The 25,793-nt window shown below is 67.6% G+C and overlaps 2 protein-coding genes across 3 annotated transcripts in view; both read left to right on the forward strand.

Annotated features, from left to right (window-relative positions):
* DNMT3A (DNA methyltransferase 3 alpha) overlaps positions 1 to 3,804 on the forward strand; it is a 31,742-nt gene extending 27,938 nt beyond the window's left edge. For both annotated transcript variants that reach the window (XM_039710939.1, XM_039710940.1), the window contains 8 exons: positions 781 to 865; positions 1,120 to 1,265; positions 1,471 to 1,561; positions 1,658 to 1,806; positions 1,916 to 2,001; positions 2,445 to 2,514; positions 2,659 to 2,777; positions 2,852 to 3,804. In XM_039710939.1, the coding sequence (XP_039566873.1) occupies positions 781 to 865; positions 1,120 to 1,265; positions 1,471 to 1,561; positions 1,658 to 1,806; positions 1,916 to 2,001; positions 2,445 to 2,514; positions 2,659 to 2,777; positions 2,852 to 2,993 (888 nt within the window). In that variant the 3' untranslated portion in view covers positions 2,994 to 3,804. The remainder of the gene's footprint in view (positions 1 to 780; positions 866 to 1,119; positions 1,266 to 1,470; positions 1,562 to 1,657; positions 1,807 to 1,915; positions 2,002 to 2,444; positions 2,515 to 2,658; positions 2,778 to 2,851) is intronic.
* A 5,876-nt stretch (positions 3,805 to 9,680) lies between these two features.
* DPYSL5 (dihydropyrimidinase like 5) lies at positions 9,681 to 25,401 on the forward strand. The gene is made up of 12 exons (XM_039710961.1): positions 9,681 to 9,789; positions 13,384 to 13,648; positions 14,595 to 14,753; positions 15,318 to 15,497; positions 15,572 to 15,640; positions 15,796 to 15,840; positions 17,859 to 17,934; positions 18,824 to 18,980; positions 19,605 to 19,746; positions 19,949 to 20,091; positions 20,166 to 20,373; positions 25,111 to 25,401. The coding sequence occupies exons 2-12, from the start codon at positions 13,388 to 13,390 to the stop codon at positions 25,399 to 25,401; spliced, it is 1,731 nt and encodes a 576-aa protein (XP_039566895.1). The 5' UTR covers positions 9,681 to 9,789; positions 13,384 to 13,387.
* Positions 25,402 to 25,793: the final 392 nt, after the last annotated feature.

Below are 25,793 nucleotides of genomic sequence, written 5' to 3' on the forward strand. Positions count from 1 at the left end.
CACCTCTGGCACCTCTGTGACCTCAGGGCCTGCTGTGAGCTCAGCCTGCTGTGACCCCAGAGCCCTGCTGTGACCTCAAGCCATGCCCCGCTGACCCCCAAGCCGTGCCCTACTGACCCCCAAGCCCTGCCCCAGTGACCCCCCCAGCCCTTCCCTGCTGACACCAAGCCCTGCCCTGTTGACCCCAGGCCATCCCTGCTGATCCCCCAGGCCCTCCCTGCTGACCCCAAGCCCTGCCCTGCTGACCCCCAAGCCCTGCCCTGCTGACCCCAGCCCCTCCCTGCTGACCCCACAGGCTGGGACTTTGTTTTGTGGGATGCATTCCTGAGAAATGGAAATATTTCTCTTAAGGTCCTCCAAGAAGGAAGAAGAAACCTATAGGAGCTCGTAAGTCCCTGGAGGATTCCAAATATCTGGAACAAAAACGGAGTGGTGTGGACAGCCAGAGTGGTGGGTGCATTTCCCTCAGCCTTCCCCTGGGACTCAGCAGCCAGGGGCTTTGGCTGCACATCTGGACACGCCGTGCCCGGCACAGCGGGAAGGCATCCATGCACCACAGGCCATGCACTCCCTAAGATCCCCTGCAGTTTCCCAGTCCCTGAGCACATCTGGAGGGGCTGCTCTTTGCAGGAGGGAGGACCCTGGAGCAGCTCCAAAATCCTGGCCATTTTCCTTGTCCTTATCCATGTCTTTGACAAGTGTGACCCCCAAGCCCTGCCCGCTGACCCCCCAGCCCTGCCCCAATGACCCCGTCCCCGCTGACCCCTGCCCTGGCTCCAGGACCCCCCGAAGGTGTACCCGCCGGTGCCCGCTGAGAAGAGGAAGCCCATCCGGGTGCTCTCGCTCTTCGACGGCATCGCCACAGGTGGGTGGGGGTCCCTGGCCCTTGCAGGGCCCCCCTGGGCCGTGTGTGGGGTTGGAGTGCTGGGTGACGGGAGCTGGTGGTCTCGGGGCACAGGTGTGGACAGGTCTGTGGGTGTTCCTGTGGGCAGCCCCCGCTGTCTGCTGCACCCCAGGGGTGTCACAGCAGAGGGGAGCAGGACGGGGCCAGCCCTGGGGGTGGGACAGGGCTGGGGGCCCGTTGTGCCTGCGTGGCCCACTCCCCACGGCTCCCCACAGGCTTGCTGGTGCTGAAGGACCTGGGCATCCAGGTGGACAGGTACATCGCCTCCGAGGTGTGCGAGGACTCCATCACCGTGGGCATGGTGAGGCACCAGGGCAAGATCATGTACGTCGGGGACGTCCGCAACGTCACCCAGAAACACGTACGTGCCACCCTGCCCCTGGCCCCTCCCTGCCAGCACCGGGACCCTCCACAGCCCCAGGGGCAGCCCTCGGGCCCAGGGGGGCAGTGCCAGGGGGTCCTGAGTGGGACTCCATGCTCCTGGTGGGAGCTCAGCCACCGTCGTGTCCCTGTGCCCGGGCTGTGGCAGTGCCTGGCTCACCCGGGCTCTCCTTTCCCCCTTGCAGATACAGGAGTGGGGCCCCTTTGATCTGGTCATCGGGGGCAGCCCCTGCAACGACCTGTCCATCGTCAACCCGGCCAGGAAGGGTCTCTACGGTAGGAGAGGGCTGGGGCTCCCCAGGGGTGGGGCTGGCCCCCCAGGGCTGACAGAGACCCCCAGCCCTTAGCCCAGCCCCTCCTGTCTCCTCCCAGAGGGCACAGGGCGCCTCTTTTTCGAGTTCTACCGCCTGCTGCACGAAGCCCGGCCCAAGGAGGGCGACGACCGGCCCTTCTTCTGGCTCTTTGAGAACGTGGTGGCCATGGGCGTGAGCGACAAGAGGGACATCTCGCGCTTCCTGGAGGTCAGTGCCCGCCTGGGCTCAGCCCCTCCAGCCCCGGGACCCCCAGAGCCAGGGGCTGCCCAGCCCCACTGATCTAACCCCAGTGACCCTCGGCTCTGTCCTCCCTCAGTCCAATCCCGTCATGATCGATGCCAAAGAAGTGTCTGCAGCACACCGGGCACGGTACTTCTGGGGGAACCTGCCCGGCATGAACAGGTGGGTGAGAGCAGCCCAAAGCTGAGCCCCTGGCTGGCTCGGGAGGGTGGGCTGCACTCCTGGGTCCTCCCTCAGCCTGGGGGTTCCCTGACCCTGGTCAGGGCTGGGTAAGAGCCAGTGTGATGGCACACCCTAGAAACCTATGGTGGTTCCCCTGTGGGGGTGGCAGGTCCTGTGCCAGCTCTCTTGTGCTGGAGGGGTGGCACTAAGCTGTCCTTTGTGTCCCTCTTGGATGGTGGCTGTTGTGGCCCACAGCTAGAGGGCACAGATGGGCTCCCACAGGAATTGCTTCCTGCCCATTACCTGCCACACAGCCCCAAAACAGCTGTGGCCACCTTGTGACCCCCACAAACCCCAGCTGGAGACCTGCCCTGTGCCCACGGTGGGGGGACATTATGGGGACACAGTCCTGCCACCCCCTGCCCACTGTGTCTCCCCCCCAGGCCACTCGCGTCCACCGTCAATGATAAGCTGGAGCTGCAGGAGTGCCTGGAGCACGGCAGGATAGCGAAGGTCAGCCTGGGCTGGGCCTGGGGGGCCTGAGGGGGCAGGAGGGGGGCTCCAGTGCTGTCAGCAGTGCCTCCCAGTGGGAGTCACCCACCCGCTGCCCCGGGGGCTCCATCCCAGCCCAGCCTGACCAGCCCGTGCCTCTTGCAGTTCAGCAAAGTGCGAACCATCACCACTCGCTCCAACTCCATCAAGCAGGGCAAGGACCAGCACTTCCCCGTGTTCATGAACGAGAAGGAGGACATCCTGTGGTGCACGGAGATGGAGAGGTAGTGCGGCGGGGCCGGGGCGGCGCTGGCTCCCGCCCGCGCCGCAGCCCCCTGACCCCTCCCGTGTCCCGCAGGGTCTTCGGCTTCCCCGTGCACTACACGGACGTGTCCAACATGAGCCGCCTGGCCCGGCAGAGACTGCTCGGCAGGTCCTGGAGCGTGCCGGTCATCCGCCACCTCTTCGCGCCCCTGAAGGAATACTTTGCCTGCGTTTAGAGATGGGCAGGAACTGGTCACACGGAGCGAGTCGGAATCAAACCCATCCACGCCAAGAGAAGAGAACACACGGAATGAGAGAAGAGTCAGCACCCAGAAGAGAGACGGGATTTCGCAGCCCGACGGGAACCCAGCACACGTCTCCCCGAGCCAAAGGGGTCGGTGTCCTCTCCGGAATTTCCCAGGATCAGCTTTAGCTATTTAAAAGCAAACAAAAACCACAAGAAGCAAACGAAAACGAAGACGGCGAAAGCAAAGAAACAACGACGAAACAGAAGAAAAAAAAAAAGAAAAAGAAGAGAAACCAAAACCTTTTTTTTTTGGGTAACCTTTTAATTTTCCGCTCTTTTCTGGCTGGGTTTTCCTGTCGGTTTGGTTTCCACTTCTCGGAGCAGCGGGCGAGACGCCGTCGCCAGCGCCGCTCTCGGAGAGGGGGAAACGGCAGCGGGGAAGCCCAGTGGGGAGGGAGGCGGAGGCAAAGGAGACCCGCTCTGCTCCGAGACCCGCTCCGAGACCGCTCCGCTCCGTCCGCGCCAGCGCCCGGCCGGCCCGGCCCCGGCCCCGGCGGCTGAGCCTCGCTCTGTTCCACCAGCACCGCTCTCCGGTGACATGGAGCCAACCCGGCAGGGAGGCCGGGAACACACACACCACACACACACCTTTTCTACAGTATTTTGGGTGCCTACCACACGGAAACCTTGAAGAGAGCAGATCCTAGAAGCCGCTGTTACCTCTTGTTTACAGTTTATATATATATGATAGATATGAGATATAGATATATATATATATAAAAGGTACTGTTACTACTGTACAACCTGACTTCATAATGGTGCTTTACACAGCGGGGTGAGTCGAGACATCAGCTTCCACGTTGCCTTACGTGCCGGGCCTTTCCGAGCGAGCGGCAGGGCCGGGGCGGCCGGGCGGAAGCGTCTCCATCCCGAGTCATGCAATAACCTTTTTCTGTCCCGAACGGAAGCGCCTCGGCGGTGCCCCCCTGCCCCGCCGGCGCCACCCCACAGCGTACTGGTGCTCTTCTGCGTACGTGGTGTCCGGCAGGGCCCGCGCCGGCTGTCCCCCGGTGCCCCGGCTGCCCGCCGGGGCGGCGCGGGGCACGGCGCCGCGCGTCCCCCGTGTGCCCTCGGCGGGGTGGCACGGGGCACCGTGGCGGCGGTGTCGGTCGGCGGAGCGCGGGCAGGTGCTGGCGGTGCGGTGGATGGTGCTACTGCTCCGGGCCCCGGGCGGCCGCGGCGCCCGCGGAGCAGGGACTGGTGCTAGGGCGCGGGGAGGCTCCCGGGCCCGCCGCTGTCTCTTCTCTAACTGTGAAAGGCGCGGGCCCCGGCGCCGCGCTCGCTGCGGGGTGCTGGCTAATGGCAGCGAGCCGCGGCCCGCGCGCCCCGAGGTGCTGGGACCGACGGCGGCGGGGCCCCCGCCTCCCCTCCCTCCTGGTGCTACTGGGGGCTCGGGGGCCCCTCTGGGTGCGGGGGGCACGGGGAGCTGAGCTGGCGCGGGCGGCCGCGGTGGGGGCACCGCGGGGCCTGGCTTCGCCGGGGAGCGAAGGTGGCCAGGCAGGGGGCACTGGCCCCGGGCTGCCAGGGCCGGATGGCACGGGATGGCACAGGACCGCTGCAGCGGGCACTGCTCCTGCCTGCCTGCTGCTGTCTGAGCCCTCATGGCCCCACGAGCCTGTCTGTGGGGCTGGCATGGCCCCGGCCGTCCTGTGTGCGGCACGGCGGGCACTGCGGGTCCTGCACGGCCCTGCAGCACTGCTGCAGGTCCTGCATGGCTCCGTGCCCCCGGCTGCGGGTCCTGCATGGATCCACGGCGCTGCCTGTGGGTCCTGCAGAGTCCCACAGACCTGGCTGCAAGCGCTGCATGGCCCTGCAGTGCTGAATGCGGGGCCTGCAGTGCTGAATGCAGGGCCTGCAGCGCTGATTGCAGACCCTGCAGCGCTGATTGCAGGCCCTGCAATGCTGAATGCAGACCCTGCAGTGCTGATTGCAGGCCCTGCAGTGCTGATTGCAGACCCTGCAGTGCTGAATGCAGGGCCTGCAGCGCTGAATGCAGGGCCTGCAATGCCCTGTGGCGCTGGGTGCTGATCCTGCATGCCCTTGAGGTGCTGGGTGCTGGTCCTGCAGGGCCCTGCAGCGTTGCTGGCAGGCCCTGCACGGCTCCGTGGCGCTGGGTGCTGACCCCGCGTGGCCCTGCAGCTCCGGGCGCCGGCGCTGCCCCGACCCTGCGGCACCGCCGGCGGGCTCTGCACGGCCATGCGCTGGGTCTGGGGGTCCCGGGGGACCCCCGGCTCAGCCCAGCCCTGCAGCCCTTGCTGGGACCCCGCTGCACCTTCGGGGCCGGGTCCCAGCGGGTGCTGCGGCGCGGGGCCCGGCGCGGCGCGGCGGTGGCACGGCCCAGCCGGTGCCGGTGCCGGTGCCCGTGGAAGCAGGTTCCTGCTGGGAACAGGTGCCGGCGGCGGTGGGGACCGTGGGGATGCCTGGGGCAAGAGTTCAGTTTTTAACGTACCCGACTCACGTCTTTTTTTAAAAAAAACCAACCAGACAAATTCTGTTGCACAGCCCTAGATGAAAACTCAAAAACAACACAGCAAGGCCTGAATTCCTTAAGATCCGCCGAGGGAGTGGGGACAAACACGGTGCTAAAACATTTTATTAAAAATATATATTGTTAAATTAAGTCTGCTGTCTGGACAATGACTGTTTTGTTTCTCGTAGTGGAGTTTCAAAGAGCACTATTATTTTACTCTTATATATTATTATTAAAAAAAAAAAACAAAAAAGAAAAAGGCATTTTAACTTTGTACTTGAAAACTAAATGAGAGATTTCATGTGTTTTAGCCTAGACATTGAAATAGCTGACGCTTAACTATTTGTGGGAATCATGTACTCATCATCCCGAGGAATACGCTGTAGAGCTGGTACCCTCCTTCCTCCCTTTGATTTGGCTCCGCCGCCACATTCCCGGCGCCGCCGCGGCCGCCCCGGCTGCTCTCCCTGCCCTCCCCTCCCAGCCCCGACCCCCGGTTTATTTTCTACTTCTCTCTCGGTTCGTTGCCCCTGTTTTTTTGTTGGTTTGTTTTTTTAGGGTCGCTTCTCTATTTATTGCCGCTGAACTGTGCATTTCACGGCCGGAGGTGCCGCGGGCGCCCGGCGCTGTTGTATCTGTGTGAGTATTGCTCGTGACATAGCTGTTCTGAACTAATAAAGGTCAATGCGTGCAGCAGATGTAGAAAGTCTGTCCGTCCCGCTTCCATCCCATCCTCCTTTTTCTTTTTCTTTGGTGCCCAGAAGAGTATAATACAGACGAGCTCCTTTCTAATGTACTTGTGCTGGAGAACACTTGAATAAATGTCCTGTTTTGTGCAAAAAAAAAAAAAGAGAAAAAAAGAGGAAAAAAAAAAAGAGAGAAAAAAAATCCCCCTGTGTGGCTGTGTGGTCTGTCTGTGGTGGGGTGGGTCCTGCTGGGTGGGTGGGGAGATCCAGGTGCTGAAGGGGTCCTGGTGCCTGTGGGGTCTGGGGGCAGTGGGGTCCCAGTGCAGGTGCTGAAATCCAGGAGTCACAGGGTGTGGGGGGTCCCAGCAGCAGTGGTTGTGGGGCCCTGGAGAGGCAGGAGGTGGGATTGGGGTGATTGAGGGGTCCTGGAGAGGCAGGAGGTGGGATCGGGGTGATTGGAGTCCTGGAGGGCACTGGTGGGGCCCTGGCAGGAGGTGGGACTGGGGTGATGAGGAGCCCTGGGGTCCCTGTGGCTGGGTGGGGGTCCCAGTGCAGTGGGGTCCCAGCCCTGAGGTGCTTGTGTTCCCAGTGGGCTCCCAGGGGTCCCAGTCCCAGTGTGGGGCTCTGGGTTGAGCCCACCTCAGTCAGGCACTGTGGCCTTGCCCTGGGGCAGGGGGTGCAGAGCCCCCAGCAGAGTGGGAACCCCCATTCTGCCACATGAGCTGTGGGTCAGGAAACCCCCATGCAGCTCCTGCCTCAGTTTCCCCTCCAGCTGAGACTCCTGGGGTCCCCCCGTGCCAGCCCCAGGGTGCTGGGGCTGGGAGCAGGGTCCAGGTGGGCCAGCTGGGGTGATTGAGGGGTCCTGGAGAGGCAGGAGGTGGGATTGGGGTGATTGTGGGGCCCTGGAGAGGCAGGAGGTGGGATTGGGGTCCTGGAGAGGCAGGAGGTGGGATTGGGGTGATTGTGGGGTCCTGGAGAGGCAGGAGGTGGGATTGGGGTCCTGGAGAGGCAGGAGGTGGGATTGGGGTCCTGGAGAGGCAGGAGGTGGGATTGGGGTGATTGAGGGGTCCTGGAGAGGCAGGAGGTGGGATCGGGGTGATTGGAGTCCTGGAGGGCACTGGTGGGGCCCTGGCAGGAGGTGGGACTGGGGTGATGAGGAGCCCTGGGGTCCCTGTGGCTGGGTGGGGGTCCCAGTGCAGTGGGGTCCCAGCCCTGAGGGGCTTGTGTTCCCAGTGGGCTCCCAGGGGTCCCAGTCCCAGTGTGGGGCTCTGGGTTGAGCCCACCTCAGTCAGGCACTGTGGCCTTGCCCTGGGGCAGGGGGTGCAGAGCCCCCAGCAGAGTGGGAACCCCCATTCTGCCACGTGAGCTGTGGGTCTGGAAACTGCCCCGTGCAGCTCCTGCCTCAGTTTCCCCTCCAGCTGAGACTCCTGGGGTCCCCCCGTGCCAGCCCCAGGGTGCTGGGGCTGGGAGCAGGGTCCAGGTGAGGTGTGACAGGTGTGACAGGTGTGACAGGTGTGACAGCCTGTGCTGTGCCAGGGATGGTGGCACAGGGCACTGCCAGGCTCTGCAGGGCTCTGGAGCCTCACAAAAAGGCCCAGTGCTGGTGCTGGGCTGGGGCACGCATGGATCCAGGAGCAGATGTGGGAAATGGATTTATAGCAAATGTTCAGAATTTGGTAGAAGGTTCAGATAGTGCGTATTTGTAAACTTCAGGATAAGAAATGTTGGCTTAGGAATGTTATGGAATAAGGCAGACGTTGCTGAGAGAGAAATTGAACTAGAAATAATTTATTAATTACTCGAAATAATAATTTGAAAGGATGGTCTTGTAAATAGGATTAGAAACTTTAGAGAAATAGAACCATGAAAGATGTATCGTGGTAGGACCCACGCGGGGCAATTTTAGATTATTAATTTTAGGATATTTACAGTATGGTGTGGCTGGGGCTGATAGGCCAAGGAGCAGTGAAATTAGGAAATTGCTGCTGCACTCTCGGGGCCGCAGAGGGCAGGAGCTCATGGCAGGAGGGCTCCAGGCCTGGGGGAGGCACACGCTGGTTTAAGGCGTGTGCACAGCATCCCCGTGGCAGTGCCCGGGCAGCTGTGCCACCAGCGGCCACCCAGGCTCCCGAGGGGCCCTTGGGGACACCTGAGCTGGGGCTGCACACACTGCTGCTGCCAGGGGGGAGGAACATAAATCCAATAACGCCGTACCTGGGTGGGCTGAGAAAGCCTGGGAGGAGGGATGTGGCACTGGGCACCCAGAGTGCAGAACCCACCAGCCACGAGGGCAGCGGGCACAAAGCCCAGCATGAGGAAGAACCTGATAAAAGCAGCTGGGGAACTGCTGAGGCAGCTCCGGCAGGGGTGGATTGCCACCCTGACCCAGAGACCCGAAAAGATCCAAAAGAGCAGCACTGAGCATGGACTAATTAGCATAAGAAGCAGAGGACAGGTTTAACCAAGGAAGGTAGGCCACTAATTAATAAGAGAATTGTGTACCTCGCATTTATTGTTAAGTGAAATCCATGCTGTTGACTTTGGCCTTGGGTCTCGTTTGCAGATTAATTCAGGCAGAGGCTTCTCTCACTAATTGGATCTTAGCAGAGCCAAACATCAGCAGCACGTGGGGCTGCAGAGAGCCCAGAGGAGCTGGGAGGGCTGGGGGGCTCACCTGGAGAGGAGAAGGATCCGATCTGTGCCTGTGGTCACCAAACCTGTGGAGACCTGTCCCCGTGCCCAAGGGCAGCCCAGCTGGAGGAGGCACCACCAGGGACATGGCAGGGACAAATGCCACCCAGCAGGGACAAATGCCACCCGCTGCCCCGGGGAGGGAGGAGCCCCGGGCAGGGACAGGGGCTGGGGCAGCGCTGGAAGGAGCGGGGGGTCCTGGCAGAGACAGAAGGGACATTTGGCCCCCGTGCCCCTGACACCGGGGGGACAGCCCAGCCCTGGGACACCAAAGGGCTCTGGGGGTGCCCAGGACAGGAGATGGCAGTGCCCGGGGAGAGGGGGCACAGCTGGGATGGGATTGTGGGATAACGGGGTAAGGGGATGGGATGGGATGGGATGGGATGGGATGGGATGGGATGGGCAAGAGCAAGATATTTGTACAAGGGAAGAGTAGTCACCGGGGTGTCCCGGCGGTGCCACAGAGGGTCCCGAGGGTGTCCCGGGGGGTCCCGGGGGTGTCCCGAGGGTGTTCCAGGGATGTCACGGGGGTGTCCCGGGGGTGTCACCGGGTGTCCCAGCGGTGTCACAGAGGGTCCCGAGGGTGTCCCGGGGTGTCCCGGGGGTCCGGGGTCACCGGGGGTCTCGGCGCGCGCTCCGTCACCACGGCAACAGCGCGGGCAGGTGGCGGGGGGCGTGGCCCCGTGCCTTGGCCCCGCCCCCTCCGCCTGTCAGTCAGGGGGCGCGCAGCCCACCCTGCTGGGGGCTCGGCCCCGCCCCCGGGCGCCAGGCCGGGCGGTGATTGGTGCAGGCGCGGCGAGGCCCCGCCCCCGCGGCGCAGGTTCGGGTGAGAGGCGATCGCGGCCGGAGCGGCACCGGGAGCGGCACCGGAGCGGGAGGTACCGGGGGGCACCGGGGGCACCGGGGGGCACCGGCGGGGCCGGGCCGGGCCGGGCGGGGCACAGCGGAACCGGGCCGGGCTGAACCGGGCCGGGCTGGGTTGGGGGGAGCCGGGCTGGGCTGGGTGGAGCCGAGCCGGGCCGGGCCGTGCCGTGCTTGGCTTTTCCTTTCCCGCTCCTGCGGACCTGGCTCGTTATCGCGACTGGACAATCGCGACAGGTGCGTGTGTCCCGACGGGCGGGGACGGAGCGCAGCGCCCCGCCATCCCCGCCCGGGGCGCCTCGGGGGCTGTCGCCGGGCGGAAAAGCCGCGCGCGGCCGCCGCCCACCCATGGCGACACACCTGTCGCGACAGGCGATGGATGGTGTCGCGACAGCGCCGGGGGTTCGCCTCGGCGGGTGCAAGGCCGGGCAGGCTGCTCCTCCTCGGGCGGCCCCGGCTCCCTCGTGGGCTCCCTGTCGCGATGGGCGGCGGAGCAGCAGGTGCGCGGGGCGCGGGGAGCGACCCCGGGGCGGCGGGCGGCGGCGGGGGTCCCGCCGGGCCCGGCTCATTGTTCCGCCGGGTCAAGGTGCCCGCGGGGACAAGGACCGCCCGCAGCATCCCGGGTTGCCGGTACGGCGCTGCCCGAGCATCCTCCCCCGCCGGTCCTCCCCGGGGCGGTGGCTCGGTGACACCGCAGCGGGACAGCGGGACCCCGGCAGCGGGACAGCGACCCCAGCCCGGCCGGAGCGGAGCGGGGCCGGGGGCCGCGCTGGGGACCCCCCCGCCGGGCACGGCTCGGGCGGAGCGCGGTGCCCACCCAGCCGCCGCCTCTGGCCGGGGACCAGCGGCGCTCGCGGGTCGGTGCCACCGCAGTGGCGGTCCTCGAGGCCAGCCCGGCGAAGGGGAGCCCCGCCGCCCGCCGAGCCGGGCTGGGCGGGGGTCCCCGGGGCGCTGCGGAGCCCCCCCGGCGCTGACGCTGCGTTTCTGCCCTGCTCGGAGCCCGTGTCTGGCAGGAGCCTCGGCCGGCTGAGGCTGGCGGTGCCACCGCGCTGCAGCGGCCGGCTGGAACGCGGGCGAGGCCAGCACGGGGCTGGTGCCATGCTGGCACTGCGGCCCGGCCCGGGGGACAGAGGGACAGAGGGACAGAGCCCCCGGGGATGCTCAGTCTGAGCTGGGGTCCCTGGTGTGAGCCGGGGGCACTGGGTGTGATGTGGGGCAGCGAGGGTGAAATGGGAGCACTGGTGTGCCAGACTGGCCACTGTGGGCATCCAGTGCTGGGCCTGGTGGCGTGGGGACGGCAGGGCAGTGCCAGGGCTGGCTGCTGCTGGGGTAGGTGCCTGGAGGGGTGGCAGCAGCACGGGTGGCTCCACGGCGGCCACAGGCAGCGTGTGCAGCTGCCAGCTCTTCTCTGTGCCCGGTGGCCAGCCCACGCTTGTGCCCGGCCATGCCCTGTCCCCCTGCCAGCCCCACAGCCCGGTGCCAGGGCTGTGCCGGTGCCCGGCGCGGCAGCGCTGGCAGCCGCGTGCTCCGTGCTCCAGATCCGTCAGCACAGCCCGCTTTCATCTCGGGCTGCGACGTGCCGCCGCCTCCCCACGCCCCCTCTGCCCCGTGCCACCCCTCCCGCAGCCCCTCCCGCAGCCCCTGCCCGGCCCAGCCCCGCTCTGGGGTCCCGGGGGTCGCAGGGTGGCACCGTGGGCGCCGGCTCGTCCCCTCTGCTGTCACCCCACCGAGGACAGTCTCTGCCCCGGTGTCATGTCCCTGATGTGGGTGTGGGGGCTCAGAGGGTCCTTGGCTGGGGTGTCCCCTTGTTGCTGTCACCCCCCTCACCCCCCACAGTGCAGCTCCGGGCCCAGGTGTCCCCTGGCACAGCTGTCCCCCTTGTCCTCCCCTGCCATGAGCAGCAGCTTCCCCGTGTGCCCGAGGCAGAGCCGGGGGCCCCGCAGCGCTGGGTGCCAGTGCCCAGCGTGCCACGGCGGCCTGGCACGCTGCACGAGGTCACTGCCACCCCGCCCGGGTCCCCGGGGGGCTCCGAGCCGTGTCACAGCTGTGCATGCCGGTGACATTCCCGGGGGGGGCCGCCTGCCAGACCCCAGCAGCTGCTCCTGCTCTGTGCCTCCTCTGTGCCGAGGTGAGGGCGCCGGGGCAAGGCGCCAGCTGGCACCGGGCTCACCCAGGGGCAGCAGCCGGCCCACGGAGGGCTCCTGACCCCCCCAGCACGGAGGTGGTCCCTGGGAACCCCCTTGTCCCCAGCCCTGCAGCTGCGGTGGCCGTGGCCCGGGGATGCCAGCAAAGCCTGGCCCAGCCTCACCCACCAGGGCTGTGCCAGCCTCAGGAGCCATTCGCTGCCCAGCAGGAGCTGGGGAGCCCTGGCACAGCTCAGGACGGTCCCTTCAGAGCCCTGTCCCGGTTCCTGAGGCCACCCCGGGGCTGTGGCAGCACCAGCCACCCCCTGGCACGAGGTCCCTGCCCCAGCAGCAGCCTTTGCCCGTGCCAGTGTCGTGTCAGCTGTGCCAGAGTGCCCCACGCTGCCCGTGTGGCTGCCTGGGGCTCTCTCTGGTGGAGGGGTCCCTGGTGGTCCCTGCAGCGGGCACAGAGAGGCAGGGGTCTCTTTGTGGGTCTCTGCAGCGAGGTCTGTGCTCTGGGGGCTCTGGTGGGGTCCCAGCCCACCTCGTGCCCCCCGGGTGGGCACAGCTGGCACGTGCTGTCGCTGCTCTGACGGGTCGATGGTGTTTGACCTTCACCAAAGGATTTATTGATCGTGTCTGGGGCTGCCCCTCGCGGCGGGGGCTCAGGCAGTGCGGGGGTCTCACAGAGCTGGCACCTCTCGGGGCAGTGGGCAGAGCCCCCAGTGAGCGATGCCAGCCCTGGTGTGTCCGTGCCAGTCCTGGTCGCTCCCAGGCACCGGGTGGGCAGCCTGCCCTGGGCGTGGGGACACCCAGCCGTGTCCCCGTGGCACGCGTGGCGCTGGCAGCGCAGGGTGGCAGGGCTGGGCTCTGGCTGCCCTGCCCAGGGTCTGCAGGGGGTGGCACTGGCAGGGTGCAGCCCGGAGTCCCTGGAGCGGGCTCGGGGCAGGGAGGCAGCCCCAGCCCCGTGCCAGCCCCACCTCTCAGGGATTTCCCGGGATAGAGGATTTATTGATCGTGTCTGGGGATGCCCCTCGTGGCGGGGGCTCAGGCAGTGCGGGGGTCTCTGCCAGAGCTGGCACCTCTCGGGGCAGTGGGCAGAGCCCCCAGTGAGCGATGCCAGCCCTGGTGTGTCCGTGCCAGTCCTGGTCGCTCCCAGGCACCGGGTGGGCAGCCTGCCCTGGGCGTGGGGACACCCAGCCGTGTCCCCGTGGCACGCGTGGCGCTGGCAGCGCAGGGTGGCAGGGCTGGGCTCTGGCTGCCCTGCCCAGGGTCTGCAGGGGCTGGCACTGGCAGGGTGCAGCCCGGAGTCCCTGGAGCGGGCTCGGGGCAGGGAGGCAGCCCCAGCCCCGTGCCAGCCCCACCTCTCAGGGATTTCCCGGGATAACCCACGGCCCTGGCCCGTGCGGGACGCGCAGCCCTGCCAGGGTGGGCAGCACGGAGACCCCCGCCCGGGGGGGCTCACGGGTGACCCCGCTGTGCCCGCAGCACCATGATGGCCAACGCGGCCACCATGCGGATCCTCATCAAGGGGGGCAAGGTGGTCAACGACGACTGCACCCTGGAGGCCGACGTCTACATCGAGAACGGCATCATCCAGCAAGTGGGGCGCGAGCTGATGATCCCCGGCGGCGCCAAGGTCATCGACGCCACCGGCAAGCTCGTCATCCCGGGCGGCATCGACACCAGCACCCACTTCCACCAGACCTTCATGAACGCCACCTGCGTCGATGACTTCTACCACGGCACCAAGGTACCCCGAGCCGTGCCCGGGGCTCCCCGCGGGCACGGGCTGCTGCAGGCAGCTCTCGGGCACCCAGCAGCACCAGCTCCACTGTGGCACTATGGCACTGCCTGTCCCCGTGTCCCCATCCATCCCACGGCCTCGCTGTGACAGCCCTCCTCCTACAGGCCGTGGCACCCTGTGCCAGCTGGGGCACCTCCCTGGGCTGGTGGCACTGTGTACCGAGTGTTGCTGCCCGCGCCAGCCCAGGATTGTCCCTGCAGCTTGTCCCGCTGTCCCCAGCGCCCGCACAGAGCAGCCATTGTGCCAGGCCAGCGCTGGCCGTGCCTGTCCCCACGGTGTCCCCACGGTGTCCCCAGGGTGTCCCCAGGGTGTCGCTGGGCAGGGGGCTCGGCGGTGAGCTGGAGGGAAGGGGCCTGTGCGGTGCCCACGGGTGCCACACGCCAGGCCAGCTCCCTGTCACTGTCACCCGCCTCGTGGCAGCTCCCGAGAGGCCGATGGCAAAGGAGCTTTGGGGATTAGCGGGGCAGGGTGAGCCGGGGACAGCGGCGCTGCCACAGCGCCTGCACCGCCGCCCACGCTGCCGGGCAGGGGGGCTCCCTGCAGCCCCCGCCCCCTCGGGGCTCCGTGCCGGGGGCTGCTGGCTCCCTCAGCACCCCAAATCCGCTCCCTCAGCACCCCACATCCAGCGCTGGGGCCGGGGGGTGGCAGGATGGGGCTCTCCAGATGTGCCGTGCGCCCAGGTGTGCTGCTGCAGGGGGCAGCCATCGGTGGGGCGGGGGGATGCGGGGGTCCCTGCCCGCACCCAGGAGCCCCGCGTGGCTGTGGGCAGTGCCCGAGCGTGGCTGCCCCAGCCCGGGAGCAGCGGGGGGCTCACCTGGCACAGGGCAGGGCAGGGGCCGTGCCAGGGATGGACCCTGACCCCCCCCCCGCGGGCCCTGCGCCCCCTGCCCAGGCAGCGCTGGTGGGGGGCACGACGATGATCATCGGGCACGTCCTGCCCGACAAGGAGACGTCGCTGCTGGACGCCTACGAGAAGTGCCGCAGCCTGGCCGACCCCAAGGTGTGCTGCGACTACGCCCTGCACATGGGCATCACCTGGTGGGCGCCCAAGGTGAGCCTGGCGCGGCTCCGGGAGCAGCTGCCGGGGCTAATTCCCGGCCCCGCTGATCCCATTAGCCGCCGGGGGGTGGGCCGAGCCCCCAGGATGCCTTTTGAGCTGCCCTGAGCCGGGCTCAGCGGGGCAGGGGCTCGGGGGTGCCCCGGGCCGAGGGGTCCCCGTGGGGCTGAGCCCCTCGCTGGGCAGGGGAGGCACTGCTGCTGCTCCGTGGGGTGCCCAGGGCTGGTGGTCCCAGCCTGGGGGGACCCCAGCCCACAGCAGGGCCCCCGTGGGAGTGGCAGGCAGGGCTGGTGAGCAGACCCCATCCCGCGGCACGCTCAGCCCCTGCAATCCCCTCAAAGCCGCTGCGGTGGGATCAGACCTGGCTCCCGGGGAGACCCCACCCTCACCCCCCTTCCAGCAGAGCAGGGCACCCTCCGGGGGCAGGAAAATCCCTTCTGCTGCCCCCCAGCATCTGCCACTCCCCGTGTCACCCCCAAATCCGCGCCCCGTGTCCCCCGGGGGTGGCCGGGGCGCCTGGCGGGGTCAGGCCTTACCCTGAGCCCTCTCCCGGTGCAGGTGAAGGCCGAGATGGAGACGCTGGTGCGGGAGAAGGGCGTGAACTCCTTCCAGATGTTCATGACCTACAAGGACCTGTACATGCTGCGGGACAGCGAGCTCTACCAGGCCCTGCGCGCCTGCCGCGACTTCGGCGCCATCGCCCGCGTGCACGCCGAGAACGGGGAGCTGGTGGCCGAGGTGAGGGCACGGGGGGCACCGGGCACCCCACCGGGCCGGCAGCTCCTCCAGCCTGACCCTGCCACATTCCCCAGGGAGCCAAGGAAGCTCTGGATCTGGGCATTACGGGCCCCGAGGGCATCGAGATCAGCCGGCCTGAAGAGGTAGGTGACGGCGGGTGGCACCCAGCAGCAGCCCGGGGTGTGGCTGGCACGGTGCAGGGCATCCGAGGAGGTGCCAGCGCCCGTCCTTGTGTCACCCGCCCGCCCGCTGGTGCCACCGCTGCGTGTCACGCGTGTCACACGGGCTCTCCCCGCAGCTGGAAGCTGAGGCCACGCACCGCGTCATCACCATCGCCAACCGGGTGAGTGTGCTGGGCAAGGCCCGGCTGGGGGTGCCTGCCCCGTGCCCTGGGGGTCCCCCCGGGGGCTGGGTGCCATGGGGACAGTGCCCCTGACCCCCTGTCCGCAGACCCACTGCCCCGTGTACCTGGTGAACGTGTCCAGCATGTCCGCGGGGGACGTCATCGCCGCCGCCAAGATGCAGGGTAGGGGACGGGGGGGGGACAGGGGGTGCCTCCCTCCCCGCCAGGGCCACCCCGGGCACGGGGAAACCCCTGGCACGGCCCACGCGGGGCTGGCAGGGAGCTGGGCACGGATCGTGGGGCTGCGGGCGTGCAGGGAGACACGCGGACAGACACACGGACAGGGACAGACACAGGGACAGACACACGGACAGACACAGGGACAGACACAGGGACAGGGACAGACACAGGGACAGGGACACAGACATGGGCACAGGCAGACACATGGGCATGGACAGACAGACAGCGACAGACAGACATGGGCACAGACAGACACACAGGTATGGACAGACACGGAGACAGATAAGGTCACAGACACACGGACAGACACACGGACAGCCCCAGCCCGGGAGCAGCTGGGGGCTCACCTGGCACAGGGCAGGGCAGGGGCCGTGCCAGGGATGGACCCTGACCCCCCCCCCGCGGGCCCTGCGCCCCCTGCCCAGGCAGCGCTGGTGGGGGGCACGACGATGATCATCGGGCACGTCCTGCCCGACAAGGAGACGTCGCTGCTGGACGCCTACGAGAAGTGCCGCAGCCTGGCCGACCCCAAGGTGTGCTGCGACTACGCCCTGCACATGGGCATCACCTGGTGGGCGCCCAAGGTGAGCCTGGCGCGGCTCCGGGAGCAGCTGCCGGGGCTAATTCCCGGCCCCGCTGATCCCATTAGCCGCCGGGGGGTGGGCCGAGCCCCCAGGATGCCTTTTGAGCTGCCCTGAGCCGGGCTCAGCGGGGCAGGGGCTCGGGGGTGCCCCGGGCCGAGGGGTCCCCGTGGGGCTGAGCCCCTCGCTGGGCAGGGGAGGCACTGCTGCTGCTCCGTGGGGTGCCCAGGGCTGGTGGTCCCAGCCTGGGGGGACCCCAGCCCACAGCAGGGCCCCCGTGGGAGTGGCAGGCAGGGCTGGTGAGCAGACCCCATCCCGCGGCACGCTCAGCCCCTGCAATCCCCTCAAAGCCGCTGCGGTGGGATCAGACCTGGCTCCCGGGGAGACCCCACCCTCACCCCCCTTCCAGCAGAGCAGGGCACCCTCCGGGGGCAGGAAAATCCCTTCTGCTGCCCCCCAGCATCTGCCACTCCCCGTGTCACCCCCAAATCCGCGCCCCGTGTCCCCCGGGGGTGGCCGGGGCGCCTGGCGGGGTCAGGCCTTACCCTGAGCCCTCTCCCGGTGCAGGTGAAGGCCGAGATGGAGACGCTGGTGCGGGAGAAGGGCGTGAACTCCTTCCAGATGTTCATGACCTACAAGGACCTGTACATGCTGCGGGACAGCGAGCTCTACCAGGCCCTGCGCGCCTGCCGCGACTTCGGCGCCATCGCCCGCGTGCACGCCGAGAACGGGGAGCTGGTGGCCGAGGTGAGGGCACGGGGGGCACCGGGCGCCCCGCCGGGCCGGCAGCACCTCCAGCCTGACCCTGCCACATTCCCCAGGGAGCCAAGGAAGCTCTGGATCTGGGCATTACGGGCCCCGAGGGCATCGAGATCAGCCGGCCTGAAGAGGTAGGTGACGGCGGGTGGCACCCAGCAGCAGCCCGGGGTGTGGCTGGCACGGTGCAGGGCATCCAGGGAGGTGCCAGCGCCCGTCCTTGTGTCACCCGCCCGCCCGCTGGTGCCACCGCTGCGTGTCACGCGTGTCACACGGGCTCTCCCCGCAGCTGGAAGCTGAGGCCACGCACCGCGTCATCACCATCGCCAACCGGGTGAGTGTGCTGGGCAAGGCCCGGCTGGGGGTGCCTGCCCCGTGCCCTGGGGGTCCCCCCGGGGGCTGGGTGCCATGGGGACAGTGCCCCTGACCCCCTGTCCGCAGACCCACTGCCCCGTGTACCTGGTGAACGTGTCCAGCATGTCCGCGGGGGACGTCATCGCCGCCGCCAAGATGCAGGGTAGGGGACACGGGGGCCTCCCTCCCCGCCAGGGCCACCCCGGGCACGGGGAAACCCCTGGCACGGCCCACGCGGGGCTGGCAGGGAGCTGGGCACGGATCGTGGGGCTGCGGGCGTGCAGGGAGACACGCGGACAGACACACGGACAGGGACAGACACAGGGACAGACACACGGACAGACACAGGGACAGACACAGGGACAGGGACAGACACAGGGACAGGGACACAGACATGGGCACAGGCAGACACATGGGCATGGACAGACAGACAGCGACAGACAGACATGGGCACAGACAGACACACAGGTATGGACAGACACGGAGACAGATAAGGTCACAGACACACGGACAGACACACGGACAGCTATGGGCATGGACAGACACGTGGGCACGAGCACGGACAGACATACAGACATGAGCACGGGCAGACACACGGACACGGGCAGACACACGGGCACAGACACACGGGCAGCTATGAGCATGGACAGACACATGGGCACGGGCATGGACAGACATACAGACATGGGCACAGACACACGGACACGGGCAGACACACGGACACAGGAACTCAGGTGTACCTGTGGGGCCGTGCCCTGGCACAGGTGAGCACACCTGGGCCCTCAGCTCTGCTCGTACACAGGGGGGACACACAGGGGGGACACAGGGGACGACACATGGGACATGCACAGGTCACACACCTGAGTACATTCCAGACACACACATGAGCACACAGGGGGCACAGAGGGCACACACAGAGGTCACACACAGAGGTCACACACAGGTCACACACGTGAGCACACAGGGGACACAGGGCTCCTGCCCGCCGGGCACGCGGGTGCTCGGGCACGGGCAGCCCACCCACGTGTGCCCACCGCCGCGTGCCCCCGCAGGGAAGGTGGTGTACGCAGAGACCACCACGGCGCACGCCACGCTCACCGGGCTGCACTACTACCACCAGGACTGGTTCCACGCCGCCGCCTACGTCACCGTGCCGCCGCTGCGCCTGGACACCAACACCTCTGCCTACCTCATGAGCCTGCTCGCCAAGTGAGGGCTGCCCCGGGCACCTTGCCCTGCCCCGGGCACTGCTGTCTGCCCCGGGCACCTTGCCCTGCCCCGGGCACCCCATTCCTGCCCCGGGGACCCCTCCCTGCCCTGGGCACTGCTCCCTGCCCCGGGCACCCCTGCCTGCTCTGGGCACCCCCTCCCTGTCCCGGGTTCACCCCATCCCTGCCCAGGACACCTCTCACTGCCCTGAGCACCTCTCACTGTCCTGGGCATCCCATCCCTGCCCTGAGCACCCCATCCGTGCCCCGGGGACCCCATCCCTGCCCCAGGGCATTTCTCCCTGCCCAGGGCACCCATCCCTGCCCCAGGCACTGCTCCCTGCCCCAGGCACCGCTTCCTACCCCGGGCACCCCCTGCCTGCCCCAGGCACCACTCCCTGCTCCAGGGACCCCATTCCTGCCCCGGGCACCCCATTCTTGCCCTGGGCACCCCTCCCTGCCCCGGGCACCCCTCCCTGCCCCATTCCCTGGGTGCCCCATCCCCATGGCACTGGGCTCCCCAGGCACCCCATGGCAGGGGCGCCCCATTCCCTGAGTCCTGGGCTCGCTGGGCACCCCGAGCAGCCCTGGCAGTGCCATCCCCTCCCTGCTCCGTGCCCCACAGCGACACGTTGAACATCGTGGCCTCGGACCACCGGCCCTTCAGCACCAAGCAGAAGGCCATGGGCAAGGAGGACTTCACCAAGATCCCCCACGGCGTCAGCGGGGTGCAGGACCGCATGAACATCATCTGGGAGCGCGGCGTGGTACGGCACTGCCGCCCGGGCACGGGCTGCCGCTGGGGCAGGGCACCCCGCGGGGTGTTTGCTCACCCCCACAGGAGGGCACGAGCTCCCCAGAGCGGGCCTGCCAGGGATCCTGACCCCGCAGCTCATCTGGGAATTTTGGGGGGCTGGGGGGTGACGGGGAGCGCCGCATCCCACCCATCCTGACCCCCCCGGGCTGCAGGTGGGGGGCAAGATGGATGAGAACCGCTTCGTGGCCGTGACCAGCTCCAACGCCGCCAAGATCCACAACCTGTACCCCCGCAAGGGCCGGATCATCCCCGGCGCCGACGCCGACGTCGTGGTCTGGGACCCCGAGGCCACCAAGTAGGTGCAGCCGCGCCGGGGTGGGGGGCGGCTCCCAGTGCCCCCACAGCGCTGACGGCGCCGTGCCCTGCCAGGACCGTGTCTGCCAGCACGCAGGTGCAGGGCGGGGACATCAACCTGTACGAGAACATGCGGTGCCACGGCGTGCCCCTGGTGACCATCAGCCGCGGGCGCGTGGTCTACGAGAACGGCGTCTTCATGTGCGCCGAGGGCACCGGCAAGTTCTGCCCGCTGCGCTCCTTCCCCGACGTCGCCTACAAGAAACTGGTGCAGCGGGAGAAGGTACGGGGCAGCCACGGCCGGGCCGGGGCCGTGCCAGGGCTGTGCCCGTGCCAGAGCTGTGCCATGCCTGTGCCATGGCCATGCCAGAGCAGTGCCCTCACTGTGCCAGACCGGTGCTGTGGTGGCACCATGGTTATGCCAAACTGATGCCATGGCTCTGCTTGGCCGTGCCAGAGTGGTGCCATGGCTGTGCCATTGCTGTGCCTATACCAGAACTGTGCCATGGCTATGCCGTGGGTGTGCCAGAGCCATGCCATGGCTGTGCCCATGCCAGAGCAGTGCCATGGCCATGCTGTGGCTGTGCCACGGCTATGCCAGACTGGTGCCGTGGCCATGCCATGGCCATGTCATGGCCAGGCTCTAGCCATGCCATGGCCTGTGTTCAAGCAGTGCCATGGCTGTGCCAGAGCGGTGCCATGGCTGTGCATGGCACTGCCAGAGCAGTGCCATCACCGTGCTGGAGCAATGCCACGCTGTGGCACAGGGCTGCACCGTGCTGGCTGCTGGAGGGGACCAGGGGGCAGTGGCAGTGCCAGAGGCGGGTCTGTGCCAGGCCGGTGCCACGCTGTGCCAGGAGCACAGGGCAGGGTCCCTGCAGGTCAGTGTGGCACAGGACGCTGCCCTGGCTCCGTGCCAGTGCCCTGGCAGTGCCAGAGCACAGCTGTCCCAGCCCGTGTGTGCCCGTTCCAAGGCACCTGCTGGCATCAGGGCTCGCCATGCCGTGCCCAGGCTCTGCCCCGTGCTGGCTCTCCCGAGGTGGCACCGGGACAGGGACACGCGTGCCCGGCGGTGACACCCAGCAGCTCTGGCAGCCCCTGGGCACCCGCTGTGCCCACGCTGCAGGGGACAGCGCTGCAGATGCTGCCAGGGAGGGGAGCAGCTCACAGGGGGATCTTGGGGAGCTCTGGGTGGCTGGGGGGGCGCAGGGCATCGCATGGGCTTGGCTTGGCTTGGCATGGCTTGGTTTGGTTTGGTTTGGCATGGCTTGGCTTGGCTTGGCTTGGCTTGGCATGGCATGGCTTGGCGTGGCTTGGCTCCACCGGGGGACGGGGCCAGGGGCTGCTCTGCCAGGGCCACCCACCTCCCCCAGCCCCTGCTCTGCACCGGGAGCCCCCCGGCCCGCCCAGCACCGCTCCGAGCGCCCCCGTTGGTCAGTACTGGTCAGTGTTGGTCAGTGCTGGTCAGTGCTGGTCAGTGCTGGTCAGTACTGGTCACTCCTGGTCAGTGCTGGTCAGTACTGGTCACTCCTGGTCAGTGCTGGTCAGTACTGGTCACTCCTGGTCAGTGCTGGTCAGTACTGGTCACTCCTGGTCAGTGCTGGTCAGTACTGGTCACTCCTGGTCAGTGCTGGTCAGTACTGGTCACTCCTGGTCAGTGCTGGTCAGTACTGGTCACTCCTGGTCAGTGCTGGTCAGTACTGGTCACTCCTGGTCAGTGCTGGTCAGTACTGGTCACTCCTGGTCAGTGCTGGTCAGTACTGGTCACTCCTGGTCAGTGCTGGTCAGTACTGGTCACTCCTGGTCAGTGCTGGTCAGTACTGGTCACTCCTGGTCAGTGCTGGTCAGTACTGGTCACTCCTGGTCAGTGCTGGTCAGTACTGGTCACTCCTGGTCAGTGCTGGTCAGTACTGGTCACTCCTGGTCAGTGCTGGTCAGTACTGGTCACTCCTGGTCAGTGCTGGTCAGTACTGGTCACTCCTGGTCAGTGCTGGTCAGTACTGGTCACTCCTGGTCAGTGCTGGTCAGTACTGGTCACTCCTGGTCAGTGCTGGTCAGTACTGGTCACTCCTGGTCAGTGCTGGTCAGTACTGGTCACTCCTGGTCAGTGCTGGTCAGTACTGGTCACTCCTGGTCAGTGCTGGTCAGTACTGGTCACTCCTGGTCAGTGCTGGTCAGTACTGGTCACTCCTGGTCAGTGCTGGTCAGTACTGGTCACTCCTGGTCAGTGCTGGTCATTATTGGTCAGTGCTGGTCAGTGCTGGTCAGTGCTGGTCAGTGCTGGTCAGTGCCGGTCAGTTCTGGTCAGTGCTGGTCAGTATTGGTCACTCCTGGTCAGTACTGGTCATTATTGGTCAGTGCTGGTCAGCGCTGGTCAGTACTGGTCACTCCTGGTCAGTGCAGATCAGTGCTGGTCACTCCTGATCAGTTCTGGTAAGTACTGGTCAGTGCTGGTCAGTGCTGGTCAGGGCTGGTCAGTGCTGGTCAGCGCTGGTCAGTACTGGTCACTCCTGGTCAGTGCAGATCAGTGCTGGTCACTCCTGATCAGTTCTGGTAAGTACTGGTCAGTGCTGGTCAGTGCTGGTCAGGGCTGGTCAGTGCTGGTCACTCCTGATCAGTGCTGGTCAGTACTGGTCAGTGTTGGTCAGTGTTGGTCACTCCTGGTCAGGGCTGGTCAGTGTTGGTCACTCCTGGTCAGTGCCACGTGCAGCACAGCCGGGGTGGCAGAGGGGGTCACTGTGCCCCCCCAGTCAGTCCCAGCGGTGCCCGGGGGTCTCGGAGCCCCCCGGTGCCGCGGTGCCCGGGGTGGCACCTCCCCCTGCCCACCCCGAGCTCCCCCAGCCCCGCAGCGAGCGGTGTCGCACCCCTGGGTCACACCTGAGTGACACCTGTGTCACACCCCTGGGTCACACCTGAGTGACACCTGGGTCACACACCAGTGTCACACACCCTCTGTGTCACACCTGTGCCACGCCTGCACGGGCCCAGGGCGTGTTTGCACACGCCTGTGCTCAGGTGAACCCCTGGGCAGGTGTCCCCGTCCCACCTCTGTGACCCCTGTGCCACGCCCTCCCCTGCCCGTGTCCCCTCCCGCTGTCCCCTCCCTCCAGGTGGGTCCCGGGTGCCAGCCGTGTCCCCTCGCGCTGTCCCCTCCCCAGCCGTGCCCCGGGCGCGGTGTCCCCGGTGTCCCCGTGTCCCCCGTGCCCTCCCCGTAGGTCCCGTAGGTGTTGGGGGCGGTGGCGCCCGGCGGGTCGCGTGTCCCCGGTGTCGCACGGCCGATGTAGGAACCGCCCGTTGTGTGCTCATTAAAGACCCTTCACAGCCCCGCCTGCCTCGGCCACACCGCGGGGACAGGGACAGGGACGCGGGGGACAGGGGACAGCGGGGGACACGGGGGACAGGGGACAGCAGGGGACAGGGACACGGGGGACAGCACGGGGACAGGGGACAGCGGGGGACACGGGGGACAGCGACAGGGGGGACAGCACAGAGACATGGGGACACAGAGGGGACCGGGGGGAGACGGGGGACACTGAGGGGATATGGGGACATGGGGACACGGGGACATGGGGGACAACAGGGACGGGGGGAACAGGGACAGCAGGGGGACACGGGGGACAGGGGACAGCAGGGGACAGGGACACGGGGGACAGCACGGGGACAGGGGACAGCAACACGGACAGGGGACAGCACGGGGACAGGGGACAGCAGGGGACACGGGGGACAGGGGACAGCAGCGGGGACACGGACAGGGGACAGGGGACAGCAGGGGACAGGGACACGGGGGACAGCCTCGGGGACAAGGACAGGTGACAGCCTCGGGACCCCCCCTCTGCACTGGGGGCACAAAAAGAGATGGGACGTGGGGGGAGACAGAGGGACACTGAGGGGACACGGGGGGGCACAGGGACATGGGGTGGGTATGGGGACATGGAGACACGGGGACATGGGGGGGACACAGAGGGGATCGGGGGGAGACGGGGGACACTGAGGGGACACGGGGACATGGGGAACCGCCCGTTGTGTGCTCATTAAAGACCCTTCACAGCCCCGCCTGCCTCGGCCACACCGCGGGGACAGGGACAGGGACGCGGGGGACAGGGGACAGCGGGGGACACGGGGGACAGGGGACAGCAGGGGACAGGGACACGGGGGACAGCACGGGGACAGGGGACAGCGGGGGACACGGGGGACAGCGACAGGGGGGACAGCACAGAGACATGGGGACACAGAGGGGACCGGGGGGAGACGGGGGACACTGAGGGGATATGGGGACATGGGGACACGGGGACATGGGGGAGACAGAGGGACACCGAGGGGACACAAGGGGACACAGGGACATGGGGGGACAGAGGGACACAGAAGGGATAGTGGGGACATGGGGGGACACGAGCAGACACGCGTGGGGACAGGCATGGAGATGGAACCACGGGGACACGGGACATGCATGAAGCTCTGGGGACACGGGGACAGGTGTGGGGGGGTCACAGAGCTGGCCCTGTCACCGCGAGGACACCCCAGCTCAGGTGCACAAACACGGGGGGCTCGGGGGGCTCTGGGTGGGCCAGGGGGGGTCCCCAGGGTCACTTGGGGCTCGGGGGGCTCTGGGAGGCTCGGGGGGTCCCAGAGGGGTCTTGGGGGACACCAAGAGGGGGGACCCCGGGAAGAGTCTTGAAAGGTCACAGAACGGCCCCAAGGGTCCCCGAGGGCTCTGGGGGGGTTTAGGGGGGGTCCCCGAATGATTAGAGGGGTCTGGGGGTGTTTCGGGGTCTGGGGGCGTTTCGGGGTCCCCGAGGGTTCGGGGGTGCAGAGGCCGCCGCCCGCCGCCAGGGGGCGCCCGTCGGGCCCGTTGCCATGGCGACGGGGGCGGCCATGTCTGTTGTCATGACCGGAGGGGGCGTGGCCATCGCGTTGCCATGGCAGCAAAGAGGGGCGTGGCCAGCCCTTGCGATGCGCGGGGGGGCGTGGCCAACCCATTTCCCGGAGCCGAGGGGGCGTGGCGCGCCCGCTGCCATGGCAGCGGGGGCGGGGCGGGGCGGCTGGCTCCGCCCGGCCGCTCCTGCGTCCGGGCCGCGGCTCCATCCGCGTCCCGGCACGGTACCGGCACGGCACGGCACGGCACGGCGGGAGCTGCAGCTCCGCTCCGGCCCCGCGCAGCACCGGGCACCGCTGCCGGTACCGGGCACCGTCGGGCCCGGGCATCACCCGGAGACCCGCGGGAGCCGGGGGGCCGCCGCTCGGGCCCTGCCGGTGCCGCCCGGCGGGCGGTGCGGAGCGGCAGGTGGCTGTCACCGTGACACACCGAGCGTGACGCGCTCCCGGGGCTCCGGCTCATGGCGGCACGGCGGCGGCGGCGTCACCGGTACCGCGGTGTCCCGGTACGGCGGTGTCCCTGCTACAGCAGTGTCCCGGTACAGCCGTGTCCCGGTACGGCGGTGTCCCCGGTGAGGTGGCGGTGTCGGGACGGGGCCGGGCCCCTCTCTGCGCTCCCCGCCGTTCCCGGGATACCCAGCCCCATCTCCCAGCACCGGGGATCTGTCCGCGGCTCCTCCCGCCGCGGCCGGGCACGCCGCCCGGTCCCTGACGGGGCTCCCGGGATGTCGCGGGCGCGTGCCGTGCCTCTGGGGGTGCTTCGGGGGTTGTTTAGGGGGGTCTGGGGCTGTTTAGGGGTCTGGGGACACTCTGGGGACAGCCCTGCCCGGC

The sequence above is a fragment of the Passer montanus genome, unplaced genomic scaffold (genome assembly GCF_014805655.1).
Source record: "Passer montanus isolate IOZ18808 unplaced genomic scaffold, ASM1480565v1 scaffold239, whole genome shotgun sequence".
In the NCBI taxonomy this organism is placed as follows: domain Eukaryota; kingdom Metazoa; phylum Chordata; class Aves; order Passeriformes; family Passeridae; genus Passer; species Passer montanus.